This window comes from Canis aureus, chromosome 16 (assembly GCF_053574225.1).
Source record: "Canis aureus isolate CA01 chromosome 16, VMU_Caureus_v.1.0, whole genome shotgun sequence".
Lineage (NCBI taxonomy): Eukaryota > Metazoa > Chordata > Mammalia > Carnivora > Canidae > Canis > Canis aureus.
The window spans coordinates 12356494-12376376 of record NC_135626.1 but is presented as its reverse complement, the minus strand read 5'-3'; the positions used below and the strand labels follow the sequence as shown (position 1 = coordinate 12376376).

General features: G+C 56.9%; 1 protein-coding gene across 1 annotated transcript in view; it reads right to left on the bottom strand.

Moving 5' to 3' along the window:
- Positions 1-1047: 1047 nt before the first annotated feature.
- Positions 1048-19883, bottom strand: part of RABL6 (RAB, member RAS oncogene family like 6) — a 21784-nt gene continuing 2948 nt past the window's right edge. The window contains exons 2-15 of the mRNA XM_077851436.1: positions 13991-14125; positions 12429-12476; positions 11001-11053; positions 10281-10372; positions 8059-8199; positions 7595-7700; positions 5892-5995; positions 4178-4482; positions 3835-3985; positions 2963-3178; positions 2655-2892; positions 2298-2469; positions 1814-1869; positions 1048-1733 (exon numbers count right to left, since the gene is read on the bottom strand). Coding sequence (XP_077707562.1) covers positions 1533-1733; positions 1814-1869; positions 2298-2469; positions 2655-2892; positions 2963-3178; positions 3835-3985; positions 4178-4482; positions 5892-5995; positions 7595-7700; positions 8059-8199; positions 10281-10372; positions 11001-11053; positions 12429-12476; positions 13991-14125 — 2018 coding nt within the window. The 3' untranslated portion in view covers positions 1048-1532. The remainder of the gene's footprint in view (positions 1734-1813; positions 1870-2297; positions 2470-2654; positions 2893-2962; positions 3179-3834; positions 3986-4177; positions 4483-5891; positions 5996-7594; positions 7701-8058; positions 8200-10280; positions 10373-11000; positions 11054-12428; positions 12477-13990; positions 14126-19883) is intronic.

Here is a 19883-nt window from a genome sequence, read left to right as displayed (position 1 = left end):
AGGGGCAGGACCCTGGAGGAGCCCCAAGCTCTGGGAATCCTGACAGCTCCGGAATTGACGCCTCCGCTGAGCCCCCGCAGGAGCAGATGGGCCGCTCCGGGCCACTGGCCTGTACTCTGCTCCGCGGCGCTCCAGGTGCCAAACTCTGTAGGCACCTGAGGCCGGATGGGCACCGCTGATGGAGGCCTGGGATGCTCAGCTTGTCCTGGGTGAGGGCCTGCTGCTGGGCCCCCTGGGACCCGCGTCTGGGTGGGTGGAGGGCTGGTCTGTACATGGCCCACTTGCCAACCACGTGGTAACCTCCATCCTCTGGCCCTCTAGCCCCTCCCAAGCAAGACGCTGAGCCCGGGCACAGTCTGACTTGGCAGAGGATTGATTCACAGATGCCCTTGGCTCCCAAGGGCAGGATCCACCCTGTTGTAAATCCAGTAGATCTAGGACCCTGAGCAAGTTCATTTTGTCAGCCTGGTCCCCACCTCTAGTGGGCTCCACTTGGGCAGTCCATCTTGCAGGCTGTGGGCTCAGGGAAGTCCCTAGGGTGTCAGTTTAGTGCCTGGCCCCCAGCCCAGTGACAGTTGCCCTACAGCCTCTAGGGAGCAGACTGTGTAGTGTAGGCACAGGAATTGGGTAAGGGGAAGCTTTCAGGTCTGAGGGGAGGCCTACCACCTCCACCCTCCCTCCGTGGGCCTGGTTCTCATGGCAACAGTGGGTGGTGGGTGGGGGCTGGGCCCTACTGGCAGCTGGAGGGGGGCAGGGTCTGCAGGGAGATGCTGGGTAGAGGCAGGGAGGGGAGGCATTGAGGACCAGATGGAAGAGCAGGGACCAGTAGAGCAGACTTGCACTTGCCCTAGGGGGGCTGGGACAGGGGTGGAGGGCAGTGGTGATGCTGGGCAGCCTGCACACACAGGTCACCTGGAATGGGCCTGCTGGGAAGGCCTGTGCAGACCCCCTCCCTGGACCACATGGGAAAGAGCAGGGAAGTGACAACAGCCCAGCCCCCCCCCCACCCCCCCCACCAAGCCTTACAGGGAGAAGTACACACAGACACTCAGTAAAACAGGAGAGCTTTATGGGTGGAGTGTTGAAGGAAAACGAGAGCAAACAGTGAGGGCCTCCTGGCTGGGTCAACAGCAAGCCCTGCGCAGTGCAAAGCTGGACCCCAGGCCCGGGAAGAGCCCGCCCGGGAGAGGCGCCAGTGCTGCCTGGCGTCTGACCCCCATGCCGGCAGGGGCAGGAAGCAGGGCCCACCTGGTGTGCAGGGGGCCTGGGAGAGCCAGTGCAGCGGGCTGGGGGCAAGCAGGAGCCAGGCCAGTGACGAGGATGTGCCCCGCCCTGTAAACAGCCTTGCGGCCTCCTGGGCCTCAGTCCCATCCCTGAGAAGCGCTGGGGGGCCCTGCAGCCTGCAGAGCCCCGCCCACTGCCCGCTGGCCCCCTTTCTGCGGGCAGGCCCAGCAGCCCCAGTGAGTGGCAAGTGGGCCCGTGGCCCATCCAGCACAGGTGGTCAGCGGTGCAGGTGGTCAGCAAGGCGAGGCCTACAGCTCCTCATAGTCCCCACCCCCACGGAGGTGGCCGCCAGGGGCTGCGCCCCCCAGGAAGGCCTCCAGCTCGTCCCCTGCTGTTTTCTCTGTCCTCTCGGTGCCCCGGGGCCGCCGCCTCCGCCGCTCCTGCCTGCCCTCCTCCCTGTCCCGGCTCTTCTTATGCTTGCCCTTCTTCTTCACAGCCTTCTCTTCCTCCTGGGAAAGGGGCACTTCAGGTTGGGGGGGCCCTGGGACCCCACACTGCCTAATGGGCACCTAGGAGGCAGAGTGCCTACCTCTCTGCTTTTCTTCTTCTTCTTCTTCTCTTTCGTGGGAGGCTTGCCCTCCTTATCTGTGGAGACAAGACAGCACGTGCCTGCAGTTCCTGGGGAGGTGTGGGGAGGGGTCCCCCTGGCTGCTGGCACCACCCAGAAGAGAGACTGTGACACCACGGCCTCTGCTCGGCCAGGAGCACATGCTGGCCTGCAGGCAGACCTTCAGCCCCAGCACGAGCCTGGGAGGGTCCTTTTCTTTGCATTCTGGCGACAAGGAACTTCTGGGACATGTCTCTGGTAACACTGCTCATTGGGGCGAGCTAGGCTCAGGGGATAGGGAGCATGTGGCTGCCCGGGGCCACATGGCACCATGAGTGTTCCACAGGCCTATTGACCATGCAACTTTTCCCGGGGTGGCTTGACTCAAAGTACACGCTGCCAAGCCCCCATATGGCCCTGATGCACTCAGCCAGGTGCCCCCAGCCCACCCAGGCCCCCAAAGTACCTTCATCGCTGATATCCTTGTGGCTAGTTTCTGCCAGTCCCAACCCAAAGAGGTCTGAGTCATTCTTCAGTCTGAAGGAGGCCACAGGGGGCTTGGGGAGTGGGGGGGGCTGGGCAGGAGCAGCATCCTCATCAGTTTCCTCTGAGAGGTCCTCTCGCACCGGGAACTCGTCCTGCAGAAGAGTGGGCAGGTTGGGTGGCTGGCGCCCTGTCATGGGACCCTGCAGGATGGCTCCTGCATCTCTCAGGCAGGTGACAAGCCTGGGGTCCGGGTGGCCAGCAGGGTCCGATGTGGCAGCCAGGACATGGCAGCCCCTGTGCTGTGCAGTCACTGGAGTGGGCCCCAGACCCTCCTCACCGCTCTCCGCTGAGGGTCTGAGTCGCTCTCGAAGTCAGGGTCATCCATGACAAAGGACAGCATCTGGGCGGCAATGGGCCCCTCGGGGTCACTCTCTGATGACGCTGCCTGTTCCTTCTTGCCCTCTTCACGGCCTCCAGAGGGGCCTTCAGCGGGGGATTTGCGGGTGCTTGGCTGGCGGGACTCTGCAGCCCTGGGAGCCATACCCCTGTGCAGCCTGGCAGCTTTTGTGGAGGGCCTTTGGGACAAAGGAGAAGTCAGGGTGCCCTTGGCTGCCACCACCCCCAGGGTGGATCCCATACACATACCGTTTGGTCTCTGGCTCAGAGCACTTCTGGGGGATGGGGACAGTGGCCTTGGGGTGCCCTGCCACCTTCTCTGCTTCCTCCTCACTGGAAGAAGTGATGTTTTCCTTGGTGATGGGGCCCACGGGCAGCAGGGGCCTGCTAGGTGGCTTATCTTCAATGTCCACATCATCCTGGAAACCTGCTACCAGTGGGTTCCCGCCTGGGACCTCCTCATCGCTGCAAAAGAGAGGCAGGGGGTCAGAGGTCACAGGGGGGCGCAGAGAGCCCCCTCCCCACCCTGAGCCCCAGACCTGGGGCACCCATGGGCACTGGCTGCAGGGCTGCTCTATCCTTGGCACTCAGCATGTGTGGGAGAACAGACAGCAAGGGGGACCTGTCCAGGACCAGTATAGGTTTTGGGGGCCCTCTGAGAAGGGAACCCGCTGGTATGGCAGACATGGCACAGACTGTGGGGGGTGAGGTGGGGCCAAGGAGATGGATGGAGATGCTGCCACGCAGCAGAGTGTGTGAAGTGGGTGCCCTTGTGCCCCCGGGTGGGGTGCAGGGCAGGGATGGGCTCAGCTGTCTGGGGGTGGGAGAGCAGCCTGGCGCTGGCCCTGTTCTGCTACTTTGCATTTCTGGAGGCACATGGGGATGCTGGAGACCAGCAGGTGTCCCCTGGGTGTAGTGCAGGGAGGTATGCACCGCAGATACCCAGGAACCGGTGATGAGGGAGCAGCAGGGGTGGGAGGCCAGGCCTGAATGCTGGTCCCTGTGTCTTGCCTGGCCCAACCCCTGGTCCATGCAGGCTTCTTCCTGGGGTGCAGGCCTTCAGGGAGTCCTTCCCTCTGTCCCCTTGGCTCACCCATGGCCCACCTGGCCTCTGCCCTTACCTGTCACTGTCCTGTGGGACCTTAGCTCCGACTCTCTTCTCATTCTGCTGGGGGCCAGTGTCATCCAGGAAGCTGCGGTCAAGGCCTTCTTCAGGAACAAAATCCTCCACGTTCTGGACTTTCACTGGGGCCTCTGGGACTGAGGCTGGCTCTGTGGACAGCAGAAGCCACTTCCCATGTGTCCAGTGCCCACTCCTGCCAGGCTCAACACAGGCTGTACCCAGGTGACTGGGCTGTGGGGTTGTCTGCCAGGAGGGAGGAGGATCCCAGCCCAGTCTGCAAGCTCCCAGGGCCAGAGAGACCGGGTGCTCCCGCCGTGGGCCACTCACACTCCAGGGCTCACCTGGGGCTGAAGGGGCTGCCTCAGCAGCTGGTGAGGTCCCAAACAGCCTGGAGATGATGCTGCGCCGTGGGGCAGGGGCTGCAGGGGGCAGTGGGGCCTCCGTGGGGGGCAGGGGACAGGGGCAGGCTGAGGGCGTGTGGAGGGGCATCTGTGGGGCTGGCTGGGGTGTGCTGGGGCTGGAGCTCCCTGTGGACACAGCGCTGGGAGGCACTACCGGAGACTGGGAGCCTGAGGATGGGCTCTGCCCGTTGGCTGCCAGTGGGGACGCATGGCCACGGCTGCGTGCCTCCATCATCTCAAGGAAGCTGGGGGAAACAGAGCAGGCAGTGAGCAGCCACCTTCCCCTTGGTCTCCTCTCTGAGAGCAGGGTAACAGCAGTGTCCTGGTCCCCAAGCTCCTCAACCTCACACCTCATGGGCTCTATCACATCAAGCCGGGTGTCCCGGAAGGAAGGGGCTAGTGAATGCTGATGGGCAGGCTTGGCAGCTCCTCATCCATCAGCACACATGGGACCTGCTGTGGAGAGGGCCCCAAGCCCCCTGCCCAGCAGTGCTGCCTTCATCTTGCAGCCTGGTCCCAGGGCTGGCTGTGGGGCACGTATGGAGAGGAGGCTCCAGGGGCCATCTCCCTAGGGGGCAACATGCCAGCCAGTGCCACGTACCCAAGCTTATAGAAGCTGGGCATTCCCAGGATGGGTTCCACAGCAAGGGTGGTGCTCACCAGCCAAGCAGCCTACATGCAGGAAAACTCACTCCCCCAGAACCAACTACTAGTTCCAGAACCAACAAATGAACCTGGCTCCAAGGAGACCCAAAGGCCCTCTGCAAGTCCCTCTGGGGACAGACCTGTGGGGGTTGGCAGCCCCACCCCAGCCTACCCCCCGCCCCAGATCTCTGACATTTAGGTGCTCCCTATGGGAACCAAATAAAATCTAAGATGAACTTACCCTTACGGGTAGTTTGGCCTCCACCTTCCTGAAAGGGAGAGTACCTCCCCGGGAGCTGTGGAGGGCAGACAGGGCCCCCAACTCTCGGTGCCCCTGGGACCCTGAGCAGGCAGTGCCCAGGCCTGCCCACCACCCACCTGGAAGGCTCCATCCCTAGCCCGTCCAGCAGACCCTCCCAAGGTTAAGTAGCTCTCTGAAGACCCACTGTACAATGGCAGCAAGCTGGGAGCCCAAACGCAAAGGCCTGGGAGCCAGTGTCAGCAGGGCCCGAGATGGACCCTTGGCCTGGGTCAGCCGGGCCCCAGTCGTGCCCATCAGGCTGGGGCCCCCTGGGTGCTGGTCAGGCCAGCTAAAGAAGGCCCAGCTGCAGGGAGTGCCTGCTTCCCTAGGTGAAATGGGCACCACTGAAAATTCAAGCTGCTTATTCCGGACAAGCACTTACTTTCCTGAGTGTTGAGGGTAAAGCACCCTGGTGCAGAGAACAGAATAGGCCGCAAGGGTGACCTCACCGTGAGGGCCACTTTCACCCCCCGCCTGGAGCAGCCTGGGTTCTCCCTGCCCGCATCTACGCTGAAATGCTGTGGGTTTTGGAGCAGCACACTAACACCCCCCCCACCCTGTGAGCTGTCCGCTCTGCCCAGGTGGGGGCACTCCTCATTGCTGTCTGCTGGGCAGAGCCCCCAGCTCAGAGGCCTCTGAAGTGAGGCCGCCTCTCACAGAGATGGCCTGTAGGGCTGACCTCCAAGGGCCGCCCCTGGGCTGACATACATGTCATAGTTCTGGTCCTCTGTCTCCTGCTGTACTGACAGCTCCTCCAGTGTGGCGTCCACGTCCAGCTGGTTCGTCTCCAGCTGCCGGAGCAGCGTCTCCCTCTAGAGGAGGAAGCACAGACCCCTTCAGCCCTGTGTCCTCACTTGGCCAGCCCTTGAGGGGTTCACAGCAGCTGAGCATCAGGGTACAGGGAGGCCACCTGGCCTTGGCCAGAGGGCTAGCGTGCCACCCAAGTAGCTCAGTGTGGCTCTAAGGGTCGGTGACGTGAGCAATACCTAGAACGACTGTGCCCCTCCACACGTGGTGCCCCCAGAAGGGGAGGCAGCTCTGACATGCTAAACACGAGGCTCCCTGCTGCATCCTTCAGCATGCTGAGGGGAGCACACACCACCTCCGGGGCAGGAACTGGGCCCATACAGGTGCAGCAGCCACAGCCATGACCCACAGAACATTCTGCTGCTTCCTCCAGCATGGCTGGTGCGGACTGCCAGGTACAGGAAACCTGGGGTGTTCCCCTTGGGATTGGTGTGCTTGTTGTACTTGGGTAAGAAGCTACACAGGTCTAAGAGGGATGCACACAACACCCGGGGACCTGAGGGAAAGCAGGGTGCACGGGCAGCTGGCACCGCTGAGAAGTATGCCCGTACCAACCTCCCTCTGATGGAACTCGCCACCAACCACTCGGTCTGTGGGGCCTTTGTTTCCTTCCAGAGAAAAAGACACAAGAGGAAAGACCACCACTCCCTGAGCAGGCCTGTACCCATATTGGAGGAAGAATGGAAGCCACTGTGGCTGCAGAGGCGCCACAGGCCAGCATCCTGCTGACAAGACGTTGCCTGCCCCACCATGATGTGGCAAGAAAGGCAGGGGCCTCTGTGGTCTTCCCCCTGAATATCTGGCCCATGTCAGACGGGCCTTGGATGGGGATACCTGAGATACTCAGCCCGAGCAGGCTCAGCAGAACGGCTATATGGAGGCCGGGGCTGGGCCTGGGAGGGAAAACTGGGGAATAGCCCTGCATCAGTTGGTACAACAACGCTGCTTCCAGGCTTTGGAGAGAAGCACCATGGAAACCCGACAGGCTGGCACCAGGGGAAACTGAGCAAGGGACCCAGAAGCCCTCTACCTTCTCTGTAAACCTAAAATCACTCCAAAGTAAGATGTTCAGAGAAGATGGAGCAGGCCAGTACTTGGGCTCAGATGGCTGTAAACCAGGCTCTGTGCTTGCACAGCAAGGGTGGGACCTGGTGGGGCTCTTCCTGTAGCTACACCTCAGAGGGGCCTGGGTCCACCTAAGGGTGGGCAGCCATCCAGCCACAAGGAGCGGGGGCGTGGCATGTTCAGGGCATCTGGGGTCGGTGTGGGCTGGAAAGGAGTAGGGCCCAGGCACCCACTGGTGTTCACCTCCAGTTCCTGCCCCGTTAGTCAGAAGTGGCCCGAGAACGGCATCTGAAGGATCCCTCTGTTCTGCAGCTGTGTCGGCGAAAGTTCTAGAACTTGGGTCTCAGGCTAGCCCAGTAGAGGGGATGGGATGGAGTAGGCCATCCTGCGGCCACCAACACCAGCACAGGAAGTCCTGACCATGGCCACAGTCCAGGTGAACTGCCAAGCAGCCTGCTCAGGGCTCGGGAGGGCGGCCCTGGGAAACCAAATGCCACTCGCTGCCCCCCGCCATGGGGGGTGGGGGGGTACGGGCTCACCTGAAGCTGCAGGAATGGGATGTTGAAGAATTTGTGAAGGTACTTTAGGCCAAAGCTGTTCTTCATGGAGGACTCAGCATAGCGGAAGTAGGAGGAGCCTGGAGGCCTGTTTGCAAAAAGAACAAGTGGGTCTGGAGGCTTGCTGGTTGGCAGTGGACAGCAGGGCGCAGCCCCTCTGGGCCAAGGCCACACCTGGGCCGGCTGCCCTCGGTGCCAGGGCCCAGTCCCCAGGGGACAGACTAGAGCTAGTGCCCTCGCTGCCATCTGCCCCAACCCCCCTGTCCCCGCTGCAGAGAGGGACAGAGGTCCCCGCTCCCCCACCACCACAGGGCTGCTTAGTGCCAGGAAGCCAGCTGCCAGCCCTTGGTTCTGCTGTCCTCATCCCAAGACCTCTTGCAGGACCCTCACTGCCCACAGCATGGTCCTGGCCGGGGCTTTGTCCCAGGAGTGGGCCACCCACCCACCTGTCCAGGTTGTCGATAAAGTCACGCACGTCATCAGGCAGGATGACCCGGTGCTCGCCCATGTCACGGTAATTCCCCAGCACACACACTGGCACATGGGTAGGCACCTTGGGAAGCTCCCGGAGTATGTAGTTGAAGGTCCTTAGGAGGCACAGGTGGAGAGAGACGTCCTTAGTGTCAACTGCGAGACCCCCCATGCCACCAGGTCGAGTGTCCTGGGCCCAGGACCCAGAGCACGTAGAGCATGGGGGCCGAGTGCCCACACCCTGTAGGACAGCCCTTGCTTTTGCCATTTTATCTCCAGTTCCCTTCCTGGGGGTCCCTCCGGTGAGGTGTCTTTGCAGTCCCTGGGGCTTCCCCAGGGCTTTTCCCAGGGCTTGCTGTCCAGTCCCCCGGACCCACAGCTGCTGCTCTCAGATGGCACGTCAGGGAGTCACTGACGGGCATTGTGAAGGGTGTCCGATCCAGAGACGGTCAGTGGGAACTGCAGACATGCACATCCGCACGACAAACTGGGCTTTATTTTTGACTCACAGTCACTGGAAATGTTAACAAAGGGCTAACGGCACCTGCCCTCCTGCCCTTGGGCCTTGTTCTGGCCTGTACTGTCCACTAAAAATGCTGGCTGACCCACGAGGGGGTTTTTGTTCGCCACAGCAAGGATCTAGACAGACTGGCACCACCTACAGGGAGTGTTCTCGGGTCCCAGGCTGCCAAGAAATGACCCAGCATCTGAGCACCAGCAGGCTGACCCACATGTACCTTTCTTTCCCTAGGCCAGAGTTGCTCTGTGCAGCCCACCTGCTCCTGTAGTCCTCCTGCCTTCAGTGATGCCAAGAACCTGCCTGAAGCTGAGCGGCTGCTAATAGCGCCTGTACCAGATTCTGTGCAGGAAAAGCCACCTCTAATTCCCCGGCTGAGGGGACCACTGTAGCTCATATGGGAGAAGCGCAGGTCATCCCTGGTATTGACCCCAGGAGAGTGGGGTGGCTGCCTCTCGTATAGGCATGACCATGCCACAAGGGCTATGCTGCCTGCTGCCACCCAAGGGGCTCTCCTGCTTGTGCTGGTGGGCAGTCCCTGCCCCCGAGGTGGGCCAGTGGGAGACCCCGTCAGATCCCTCAGACTTGAACCCTGTGGGCATTCTCAGGGTTAACGTGTGAACGCATGGAAGGCTGACGGCCGCAACTGTGCGTGAGTCTATTCTTGGATAAAAGCAGCGTCTATACAGATAAGGTAGAAAGATCCCAGTGTTCTGAAAACAGAAGTCTGTATGTGGAACACCCGGAGGAAAACCTGGCTGGCTCCCACCAAACGACACCCGTGCCAGCTTCTGATGGCAGGATCAATTTTGCTACGGTGAATGTGGACTACATATGCAATAATAAAAAAAACCCTTTAAAAACAGACCGAAAATGGGAAAATGGAGTAGAGGCCCACAGGCCATTTCTAAATCAGGCTTCTGTCAGTTCCTCCTTCAGCATCTTTGAAGACATTCATTTCTGGCAGCAGGCCTGAGGCCGTGGTTCCTGGAAAGGCCTGCGGGGGAGGCTGGTCCCCACTGGTATAGGGCCTCCACTCCTGGTGGTCTCAGCCAGCAGCTACCTGGCCAGAGCAACACCCCTACACCTGCATACTGTGCTTCTGCTTGGGGGGGGCGGGGGAACACTGGCGCCAGGCAGGCCTGGGGAATCAAGTGTGTCCCATCTCTTCCCTGGCAGACCCCACTTGACACATGTCATGTTGCCCACGTGACTCCATGAGGAGGGGCCCCTTGGGAGCTGGCACCTGGCCACCCCCATATTCACACCCCTGCGCCTTGACGTAGTCTTTCCCTGGGATCTTAGCTGAGTCCCCTTAGTCAAAGAACGTCAGAAATGTCTTGGGGAGCCCCAAACAAGTGGCCGCTTGGTTCTGCATGGTACTTTCAGGAAGGGCCACAGGGCTGTGGAAGGTGTGCCCCCCGCTGCAGTGCTGTACCACCTCAGCCCGCCCTCCACACGTTCCCCGTCTGTGCTCATGGACCTCCCCAGAGATGGCCGAGCCTTGGCCTCCATGTGGCTGAACTGCTGGTGTGCACGATGCCCAAGAACAGCCTCTAATTGTGTGGCACCAGCAGTGACCAGCAGGCGTCACCACGACCTGACGGACCACTGGGGTGGCCGTCCAAGTGGTGGAGTACTAGGAGCCTCGATGGGCATTTCCAGCCAGCGCCCCCTTACCACTGCTTGGTGATGTCGAACATCATGACCACCCCATTACAGTTCTTGTATACATCCAGGAACTCGGCATCCAGGGCCATCTCGGACTCCACCTGGGGACAGGACACAACTGGCATGAGAGACTGCTCTGGCCAGGCTCCCACAGCTGTGAGCCCTGTCTCCTGGGGAAGGCTGAAAAGGACTTGCACAACCCGAAAGATAACAGCCATTTTCATGTTGGAAAAAAACACGTGAATGAGACGATCTAGAGCTCAGGTCAGAAAACTTTGCCTAAAAGGGTCTAGCAGTAAACCATTCAGGTTCCAGGACCACATCAACTCTGCCCCTGATTCAGGGCCTTCTCCACTCACCAACCACATCCTACTTGTGAGCCTCACAAACTTCCCATCACTCAGAGGGCCAAGAGTGTACATTCCAGACCTGAGGAAAGCACTTGCAGAGAACCTTCTAGAGCACAGAGACAGGTGACTGCAGTGCTGGGGGCAGTAGCAAAGGGTCACACAGAGGGCCAGACAGACCTGGACCACGTAGGAGGGGCCTGGCAGGTGTCACCACCAGCAGCTCAGGCAAGCCCAGCCATCCCAAAATATACCAGTAGGCAACACAGGGTCCCATAAGGAGTGGGGCCAGCTGGTACCACTGAAATACCAGGGAGGGTCCCAACCCCCAACCTGGAGTGGTGGGCCCCATGGTGGCGGGGGGTGGGGGCAGCTTACCCACCTCCTGGGGATCATTCTCCACCTTCAAGCCATCACCTCGTCGTCTGCACTTCCCTTGTTAGGATGACAGACAAGGGTTACAGGGGGAATCATGGCCCCGGGGGTGGGGACACTTCTTCCCCCCGTCCTACCCACCAGCCCCCACCTCTGGTAGGTGCCACGTCCCCCACAGCTGGCACTCAAGCAACCCCACTGGTGGCAGGAAGCGACCACAACCTCACTGAGACCTTGACAGCTGGAGCCGCTCTGTCCTAGCCAGGAAAGAGACCCTGATGGGTTGCTACAGTTTGGCCTAAACTGGAAGGTGCCGGCAGGTACAGTAGGGCTGCTCAGCAAGATGGCCCTAATGTCCCCCCCATTTCCTTCCCCGACTGATGGAGTGCCCAGCCCAGCCTCTCAGGTGCTGCCCTTGAGGCCAGGGATGCTCCCAGGCCTCCCAGGCTGGGCCCAGGCCCTGAGCACACCAGCAGCTGGCACAGCTCTAGGGGCTCCTGAGCCGTAAAGAGCTCCAGACCATCCTTGTCACCTCCCCTCTATCTCTGAGATACTTCTAAGGGAGAAGGAAGGGCTGTGTGTCACCCTGGGAATTCTAGGTCCCTCCATCTTAGGAATAGCCTGGGCTAAACTAAGAAAGCCCTTCCCTCCCCACACACTGGGTTTGTTTATTTAAAAACCTGCTACTGCTGGTCTCCACAGCTTCTTTCTGACCCTCTGGCCACCTTCAGAGCCCTGTGAGCACAGCGGGCATCCCGGGTCAGCAGGGGCTGGCCATGCGCACCCTCCTGGGTGCTGCTCTGGGGCCACAGGACAGTACCTCCAGCACCACCACAGGATCCCTGCTGTAGCCATCCTTGCGTGTGGTGGGTGGGCTTTGTGCCTCCCACAGGCAGAAGCAGGACATGTCAATGATCCCCAGGGTGGAAATGTGTCTCTGCTGCACCACAGGGCATTCCCACCACAGGGCATTCCCACCTCAGTGACAACATAACACGCTCACGGGAAGGGGCCCCGTCCCCCCAAGGGCTGGTGGCTTCGGAAGCCAGCAAGTTGGTTCTTGGCTCAGGGCCCGGGGACACTGCGCAGACAGTGCTGCAGGAAAGGCTCCTGGGACAGGCCCCACAGGCCCCTGGGTTTGGAACCCTCCTCCTCTGCCAGCCCCTGTGAGTCCCCCACTGCCAGGCGCTGTCTCAGTGGGTCAAACACGCATTTAAACAGCAAAGGCCATGGTCCTGACTGGTCACTGCTGTGCATCCGCCTCCTCTGCCCCAGATGCAGGAGGGAGTTGATCTAAGACCCAGAAACTAAAAGGAACAGCACAGACCCAGGCCTCTAACAGCCTCTGTGAGCGGCCCTTCTGTCGAGAGACCCAAGACACAACACGGAAGGAAGCGTCGGGAAAAAGTATTCATGATAAAAAGATACGACTCACCTTTGTCAACTACATCCCAGACTTCTACCTTGACGATGTCATCAGTGGCTAAAATGGGGGAAGACATGAAGATTAGGGTCCACCACCACCTTTGACCTTCTGGTCACACTCAGGCTCTTAGGGGCTGTCCAGGAGTTGCTGCGTACCACTCTTCCCCAGGTGGGTGAGGCTCCCCACCAGCACCGTCTCCAAGGACGCCTCACACCCACCCACGGCCTCTACACAAATGGCAGCCTCTCCCTCTCCCCGCCCCCGGAGGACAGCAAGGTGCATCACTGTTTTAGGCTTATGCTCAGGCTGCAGTGAATGGCCCTGGCCCATCCTCAGCTGACCTACCCTCCATTTCCTGCAGGTGTCCTTGGGACAGGCGGGTCCCCGGCCGGGTCTACACAGCCAGGGTACCCTGTGTAGGTGCACCCAGGGAGCAGGCTCTGGCCTGACTCTCATCAGTGACCAGCCTCGACTGTGTTCCAGTCTTTCTCAGAACTGCTTGTCTTTCTGTGCTTTTTCTTTACAGAAAGGAGACCCTTAGCCCTTCTTCAGTGATTCTCACCAGGGATGGACATCAGGACCCAGGGCCTGCGCTATGTCTCCTCGTGGTGGGTCTGAGTGCTAGGCTCATCCCTCCATCCTCAGGATTCTGAAGGGACAGGTGGGGAACTGCCATGCTCCTGTCCCTAAGCTGAGGGGCACAAGAGCACACTGGCACTACCAGCTTCACCTCAACTGGGAGGGGGTGTCATGGGAGGTGGCCCTAAGGCTCCATCAGCTCCAGCTGGTGAGCTGGGGTAACACTGGTCCAAGCAGCTGTCCTAGGGTGTGGCTGGGCCATCACTCAGTGGGAATCACAACTTCTACAGGCCTCATGTGCCCTACTGTTGACAACTTCATTTTTTTTTTCCCTAGTAAAAAGGAATGTTTGAAACAGTTTAAAGGACTTTTGCTTTCATGAATTCTGGACATGGAAAATGACATCCACTGCTCATGGGGCTGCCACGGTGACAGAAGAACAACAGGGCCTGCTGCTCCCAGCTGCAACCGGGGACTGCGAGGTGCATCCCACCATGAAGCGGTCTTGCAGAGGTAAAGTGTGGAGGCTCAAAAGGACTGAGGGGTCCCTCCTGCTGGCGGAGTGCACGTGGGCCTGGCACAGGTTGTAGCAGGGAAGTACCAGCCTACCAGGCTCTCAGGTGTTTAACCTGGAACTTTCTGCCTTTGCTGGTCTCTGGAATTCAGCTGGTCTTTGGCACAGCTCTCTATGTAGAGCCCCTGCCACTGCCTGGGGTGTTTCTCTGGACAGGGTCCCGCGGGAGAGGGGTTCCGGGGCAACTCACGGGCAGATTTAATGGGCGCCCCCATGATAGCACCTTGGAGTTCAAGGAGGCTCCCTCCTGTCTACAGGGTTTCCGTGGTGACACCACAGCTGGGGAAGGGTCTCTAAGGAGCCAGGCCTGGGGAGAACCAATGAAAGCCCCCACCGCATAAGGGGCACGGGCTTGCACTCCAGCTCTGCCTCTTGCCTGCCCCGTCCCCCCACTGACACACACACACCCCGCCCTCACTTTTGTAATTCCAGTGGATGCTGGTGACCTGGATCTCCTGTGTGGGGATGTACTCCTCCACAAACTTCTTGCCCTGCAGCCGGTGCCATAGCGCCGTCTTGCCCGTGTTCCTGTCTCCTCGGATCACTATCTTCACTGGTGAGGAAAAAGGATAGATTGGGTAAGCAAATCAAACCAGGGGCAAACTGTAACTTCACCAATGGAGTCCATATGCCACACAGGTTCTCCTTCACACAGAGCATGGCCTATATGGCTGGTGAGCAGGGACTAAGCCGAGTGCTGGGCGTGGGCTGGCTGGGAAACCCCTGAGGGGCCGAGGCCCCTGCTCTCCCTCCCTGTTCCCCAGAGGCATTTCCTCCCCGGCTGATGGAGTCAAACCCCGCTCAGACTCTGCACCTGCAAGAAAGTAGCCTCCCCTGGAGCTGGATGTCCTGGGAACCCCTGACTCACACAGTCAGAGTCAGGCCGCGGGAGAGGTTGGAGGCTGGTGTTCTCAGTCATCTCCCTAGATTTCCATAGCTTGCTCCTAACCTACTTTTTCATAGCCCTGGTATTTTTAGCACACAATTTTGCAGAGCACCACCATTTTCAAGGCCACACATGTGGGGTTACAGCAAAGCCAGTATTTTACTTGCTGCACATGAGTTTACATAGTGCCCTTTTTGCTGAGTGTGTACATGTGGCAGTGAACCAGCCTGCAGGCAGCAGAGTACATGGACTCTGGGCAGGCCAGGGCCAAATCCCGCAGCACCATGTAGCGGGATATACTTCCAGCCGCCTCTGGGAGATGGCACAGGGTTCAGTTTAAGAGTACCATGGTCTGGGGATCCCTGGGTGGCGTAGCGGTTTGGCGCCTGCCTTTGGCCCAGAGCACGATCCTGGAGACCTGGGATTGAATCCCACGTCGGGCTCCCGGTGCATGGAGCCTGCTTCTCTCTCTGCCTCCCTCTCTCTCTCTATCATAAATAAATAAAAATTAAAAAAAAAAAAAAAAAAGAGTACCACGGTCTGGTTTGTTCTAGAAAGATGAAGAACAGTCAGGAATGCTATGTAGAGCCAGGGGGCAGGGGCAAGAATGGGAGCAAAGTGGACTGTACCACTGCCGGCTGTGGCCTGAGAAGATGTGTGGGTGGGCAGCCTGTGGGGGGGGGCCTGCAATGGTCCTGGCCCCTCAGCAGGTGCACAAAGGAGCGGTGTGGGGGGGGGGGGCGGGGCGGGGCTGGTGCTTCATGCCTTGGGGCTGGGGGAGCTGCCTTAGAGCCTGGTCTGGCCCCCCTGGCCATCCCCTCCTGGCACCCCCTCCTGCGCCCAAGGCCCTTATGTTCTCAAACACTCACTACTCCTCCTGTGAAACTAGGTCACATCAACCTCTTCCCATCTCATGCTCCCCGAGTCCCAGCTGTAGTCTCTGGACATGCTAGTTGTTCTTAACTGGAACCCCCCCGGTCAGATCTCAGGGCCACTCTTCTTCCACCAGCTCTACCATCTCACCAGGTCGGATACAAGCCACTGCCCTCAAGGCCTGGGCAAGCCAGACTTGATTGCAGCCAGAAGCCAACACCCAGGAGAACCTGGGAGAAAGGTCAGGGCAGGTCTATGCTGTAAGCAGCTCTGGGGATGTCCTGAGTCCCCATCATGAGCCTGAACACCCCGCAGGAAGTGTGCCAGTTTAGGGCAGTCTCCCAACAGGTGGGACCCAGAGAAGACACAGGGGCCTCTGTCCCTTTCCCTCGTTCAGTGAGGATGAGGTAGGCAGAGGCCATGTGCCGCTTACCTCCCTGGAGGCAGCAGGCTCCTGGCCCCAGGAGACCCCTGGCCAGGCTGAAGGCAGGAGGACAAATCCACAGCACCAGTCCCCAGACCATCCTGACCACGGGCCAGGATTGCACTCTTTTTATTCTCTAGATATCACTAGTCATGTTCTTGTTTTATGGTTGTAGTTTCTTACCTTCTCTTAGCTTTCCAGAGACAAGTTCCTTTTCTTTCTTTTTTTTTAAGATTTTATTTATTTATTCATGACAGACACAGAGCGAGAGAGAGGCAGAGACACAGGCAGAGGGAGAAGCAGGCTCCATGCATGGAGCCGGACGTGGGACTCGATCCCAGGTCTCCAGGATCATACCCCAGGCTGAAGGCGGCACTAAACCGCTGGGCTACCAGGGCTGCCCAGACAAGTTCCTTTTCCAAACTACTAGGTCTTTTTGTATAGTCTTCAAATTCCTACTTATATTTTCAAACTTTTTTATTCCTTTGAACATATTATACTTACTTTATTTGTCATTGAAGCATAGTTGATGTATAACATGTTAGTTTCAGGCATACAACATACTGGTGTGACACCACCCTATGGGCAGCTACCATCTGCCACCAAAGTTGTTACATTAGTGACTGTGTGCTGACTTGACATTCTGTGAAACTTGACATCTCCAGAGGCCAGGGTCTGATGTTTGCTGTGTCTGCTGGATCCTGCTCTGGGTGCTTCATTTCCTGGGTTTCCTGATCTTCCACTGGTAGCTCATCATTTCTTGGAACTTTACCTACAGGGTCCCGCTAAGGTCGCGGTTGAAGCTGCATTCATCAGAAGGCACCTATAACATTTCTGCCTGCTGTCTAGAACACTAACCACCTGGGGAGACCTTAAGTAAATTTTCCACCTGCGGTTTTTAAGACCACATTGATGATTTTAAGGAAAACCCATGGGGCAGTCATCCATGGGCTTACCAGAGACCTGGCTTTATGCAGGAACCCCTGGGAGACGCCCTTCTAGAATGGGTTCAGCTGTTTTTCTTCCTGCCCCAACCAGATACCACCTGCCAGGGTCAGGCAGATGCCCTCAGGGTGAAGTTAGTTTCACAGCTGGCTTCCCTCCCAGTATTTACTCCCTTTTGCTTTTGAGAAAAGAGCAATGAACACCTGTACAAACTTTATTCAAGTTCAAGAACTGTGTGATACACTGTTTTTCTAAATGCTTTATTCAAACATTTAAAATGGTTTTAGGGGAAGGGCTGTTCAGGTTATCAACTTTACACATGGCTAGAAATGGAGGTTGGGGAGAGTGGTAAAGAAGCCATGAGTGGTCAGCTTCCTACACCTAAAAGTGTCCCAACAAAGGGAAAATTTAGTAAATTTGATTTTATGTTAATTTCTTTTCCCTGAGGAAGGCCATATATCTGCCCCTCCCCACTTTTATTTTTCCTTGTGCTGGGATAAATTCCATTTACCAATGGAAAAGCTCAATGGGGCAGCCCGGGTGGCTCAGCGGTTTAGTGCCTGCCTTTGGCCTAGGGCCTGATCCTGGAGACCTGGGATCGAGTCCCATGTCAGGCTCCTTGCATGGAGCCTGCTTCTCCCTCCTGTGTCTCTGCCTCTCTCTATCTCTGTCTCTCATGAACGAATAAATAAAATCTTAAAAAGTCAAAAAAAAAAAGAAAAAAAAAAAAAGAAAAGCTCAATGGAAGTGGGGAGTCTTTGCCTTGGTCTGGATTTTAAAAGAAACACTTCCTGTCTTATTAGTACATGCAAATGCAGGGTTTTTTTTTTTATTTTTATTTATTTATGATAGGCACACAGTGAGAGAGAGAAGAGAGTCAGAGACACAGGCATAGGGAGAAGCAGGCTCCATGCACTGGGAGCCCGACGTGGGACTCGATCCTGGGTCTCCAGGATTGCGCCCTGGGCCAAAGGCAGGCGCTAAACCGCTGCGCCACCCAGGGATCCCGCAAATGCAGGTTTTGATGGACACCTCTGAACAAGTAAAAGAAGTTCCCTCTGTTCCTGCTTTGTTTAGAAATGGGTTTTCTCCGGGTGCCTGGCTGGTTCTGTCAGTGGAGTGTGTGACTCTTGATCTCGTGGTTGTGGGTTTGAGCCTCATGTTAGGTGTAGCAATTACTTAAAAATAAAATAATAAAAAAATAAAATAAAATAAAAGTAAAATAAAATCTTGGGGCCCCTGGGTGGCTCGGTGATTGAGCATCTGCCTTCCACTCAGGGTGTGATCCCAGGGTCCAGGGATCAAGTCCCCCATTGGGCTCCCTGCAGGGAGCCTGCTTCTCCCTCTGCCTATGTCTCTGCCTCTCTCTGTGTGTCTCTGATAAATAAATAAAATCTTTAAAAAAATAAAATAAAATCTTAAAAAAAAAAGAAGCGGGTTTTCTCTTATCTTCTTCGGTAAATTATGAATAGGTGTTGAATTTTATCAGACCCTTTCTCTTACACCTGCCTTTTCTCCTTGAGTCCACCAGTAAAGCACAGAATACATATATTCTGTTAATCCTTGAACTCCCGGAATACCCTACTTGGTCTCAGTGCAATGATTTGTTATGAATATTCTGATGATTTTCTAGATCTCATTTTTTAAGAAGATTTTATTTATTCATAGAGACAGAGACAGAGAGACAGAGAGAGAGAGAGGGGCAGAGACACAGGCAGAGGGAGAAGCAGGCTCCATGCAGGGAGCCCGATGTGGGACTTGATCCCAGGTCTCCAGGATCACAACCCAGGCTGCAGGCGGCACTAAACCGCTGAGCCACCGGGGCTGCCCTCTAGATCTCATTTCTTGACCTCTCACTAGATTATTCGGTCTGTGCTCACCGACGGGACTGGATGGTCACCCAGCCTTGTGTGTTGTCCTTCTCTGTTCTGGCACCAGCTTTACCAAGTAAGTGCAGGAAGCAAGCTGAGTGCCCTCATCTTCCATGTCATCTCAGTGTGATGCTTGGCTCTCTGAACATAGTTTCTGTAGTTCTGTTTTTTTTTTCTTTTTTTTAGAGAGGGATCATGCGTACATAAGTGGGGTAGGGGTGCTGCACAGAGAAGAGGGGGAGAGAATCTCAAGAAGACTCCCCACCCCGCCCTGGCTAGCACAGAGCCCAACACGGCTCAATCTCATGACCTGAGCCAAAATCATGAGTCAGACCCTTCACTGACTGAGCCACCCAGGCACCCCGATGTTCTGAATATTTCTAATGATGTGTCTAGCGATGTATGTTTCTGAAACACTGGACTTGGACTTCTTGGAGTTTTATGTATTTCATGAATTCTGGAAAATCTTTAGTCTTTATTTCCTCCAATACTGCTTCTTCCTCATTCTTGCTATTTTGTTTGAAAGTCCTATCAGACGTGTGTTGGAATCTGCTTCATTTCTAGACTGCACATCTTTCTTCTGGGCACTAATTCTCTCTTTAATCTACTTATTATACTGATTCACCTGTTTACTGACTTTTTTTTTTAAAGATTTCATTTATTTATTCATGAGAGACACATAGAGACAGAGAGAGAGAAAGAGAGAGAGAGAGAGAGACACAGAGGGAGAGACACAAGCAGAGAGAGAAGCAGGCTCCATGCAGGGAGCCCAACGTGGGACTCAATCCCGGGTCTCCAGGATCACGCCCTGGGCTGAAGGTGGCACTAAACTGCTGGGCCACTGGGGCTACCCTGTATACGGACTTTTTAATTTTCATGACCATGTTTTTCATTCCAAGAGGTTCTCTGGTTCTTTTTTTTTTTTTTTTTTAATTTTTATTTATTTATGATAGTCACACAGAGAGAGAGAGGCACAGAGACACAGGCAGAGGGAGAAGCAGGCTCCATGCACCGGGAGCCCGATGTGGGATTCGATCCCGGGTCTCCAGGATCGCGCCCTGGGCCAAAGGCAGGCGCCAAACCGCTGCGCCACCCAGTGATCCCATCTGGTTCTTTTTCAAACATGACCTGATGTAATCTGTTCACAATCCTGATGTAATCTTAAAGCGGTTTCCTTCTTACCCTGGAAAAATTCTCTTATCCTGAAAACCTTTCAAAAACTTTGAGTGAGAGAGTGCTTACGTTCATTTTTAAATTCTAGCACAGAGATCCACCTGGCCAGGTCTCTGGCTGTCCCAGCATCTGGAGGCTT